Raw genomic sequence first — 1,640 nt, 5'->3', positions numbered from 1 at the left:
GGGGATTGGAGCGCCTGCCCCTGCTCTCGGACCCAGTGCCGCCATCCTCACTGGACATCCAGGCCTGGCCCTCCTGCCTTTGCCTGGATTCTGGGCCCGGCCGCCCAGTACCTTCTTGCTCCCCCTTCCTCCCGGACCACCCCCACCGCGGGTCTTTTATTTGTGACCCAGGCCCCCCCGCCCCCGCCCCGTCGACGGGTAGCTGCCTTGTTCCCGAGTTTTCGCTCTTACCAACGATGCTGGCGTGAGTCTGTGTCCCTCATCCCTGTGCACACGGTTAACAGGGGACAGGTTCCTGGACCTGCTGTCCCTCCCATCGGAGACACGCCCTGCTCCCCGGAAGTCAGGTGGCCCCCACCGGAGCCCCCAGCGCGGCCCCACGGTGCCCATGACCCCAGTGTTAATACCCAATCCGTGTGTGTTCACGTGCAATCGCCCGTGTCGCCCACTAGCCCGGGGCTTGGGGAGGACAGAGACCGGGTCTGCTTGTGCGCTGCACCCCGGGGCCGGCACCCCCAGCGCCTGAGGCAGAACGGACGCCACACCCCTTCTGCGTGAACGAGCCGGCAGCACCGTGCAACTTTAATCATCCGAGACGGGACTGAGCGGGAAGGCGGCGAGGAAGGCCCGGCAGCCATGAGGCCCAGTCTCCTCGCTTCCGACCAGCGGGCAGCGGGAACTGGGGGTTCTCAGCCTGGGGTGAGCCTCGCTGGAACCTTCCGGCGCTTTCTTTCAGCTCAGAGAGATCAGTGGGTGCAGGGGGACATCTGGAGGCCGGTGTGGGAGGCGGCTGTTGCGGAGGGGAAGGAGCTGGGCTCAGTGCCTGCCCCTGGGGGAGGGCAGCCCCCGGCTAGTCCACCCCCGAGGAGTTGGTCAGGTAGAAGGGGCGGATGACGCCCCGGAAGCTGCTGAAGGAGCCTGCGGGGCAGGGGAAGAAGGAGGCCCTCCGGGAGCTGTTGGCGTTCAGGGCGCTGGGGATCTCGGCCTTCCCGCCCTCGAAGGCCGTGACGTCGGCCACAAAGCGGCCCCCGCAGAGCATCAGGGCTTTGTTCTCGTAGCCGATGGTGGGGTCGGAGGAGCCGGACTTGGAGAGGCCCAGGACGGGCACCTCGTCCGAGGAGCACGAGAACCCGTAGTTCCAGCAGCTCTGGACCGTGGGGAGGTAGATGAGGGTCCAGGAGATGCGGCTGTTCCGGAAGAGGAAGCTGGGGTGCTGCGGCGTCTGGAAGTACCCCGTGGGCGCAGACGTAGGGCCGTAGCGACCGTAACGGTCATAGCGGTCATAGCGTTTGGGGTACGAGCCATAACGGTAGGGGTACGAGTCATAAGAGGGGCGGGAGGAGTCTCGGGAGCTCCTGGCCACGGCCCAGCTCCAGGTGGGCGAGGTGTAGAGCCGGGGCTGGTAGGCGTCCTGGCTGAGGTTCAGGCCGCGGAGCTGGGCCAGCAGCGGCAGGGGCACCGTGTGGAACTCCAGGGCCTGCAGCGTCTGCTCCTGGAACAGGGCCCGGTGGCTGCGGTACAGGCTCAGGTTGCTCTGCAGCTGGAAGAGGTCCTCGGGCGGGATCATGGGGAAGCGGACCTCCCGCACCAGGCCCTCCACGTCCCCGGGGGCGGCCCCCTTCTCCCGGCTCCAGGCGCCC

The 1,640-nt window shown here is 67.7% G+C and overlaps 1 protein-coding gene across 1 annotated transcript in view; it reads right to left on the bottom strand.

The window, feature by feature from the left end:
- Positions 1-551: 551 nt before the first annotated feature.
- LGALS3BP (lectin, galactoside-binding, soluble, 3 binding protein) overlaps positions 552-1,640 on the bottom strand; it is a 4,672-nt gene continuing 3,583 nt past the window's right edge. Inside the window, exon 4 of the mRNA XM_014531722.1 lies at positions 552-1,633. Coding sequence (XP_014387208.1) covers positions 851-1,633 — 783 coding nt within the window. The 3' untranslated portion in view covers positions 552-850. The remainder of the gene's footprint in view (positions 1,634-1,640) is intronic.

The sequence above is a fragment of the Myotis brandtii genome, unplaced genomic scaffold (genome assembly GCF_000412655.1).
Source record: "Myotis brandtii unplaced genomic scaffold, ASM41265v1 scaffold825, whole genome shotgun sequence".
NCBI lineage: Eukaryota > Metazoa > Chordata > Mammalia > Chiroptera > Vespertilionidae > Myotis > Myotis brandtii.
The sequence above is the reverse complement of the archived record's forward strand: the minus strand, read 5'-3'. Positions and strand labels throughout refer to the sequence as shown.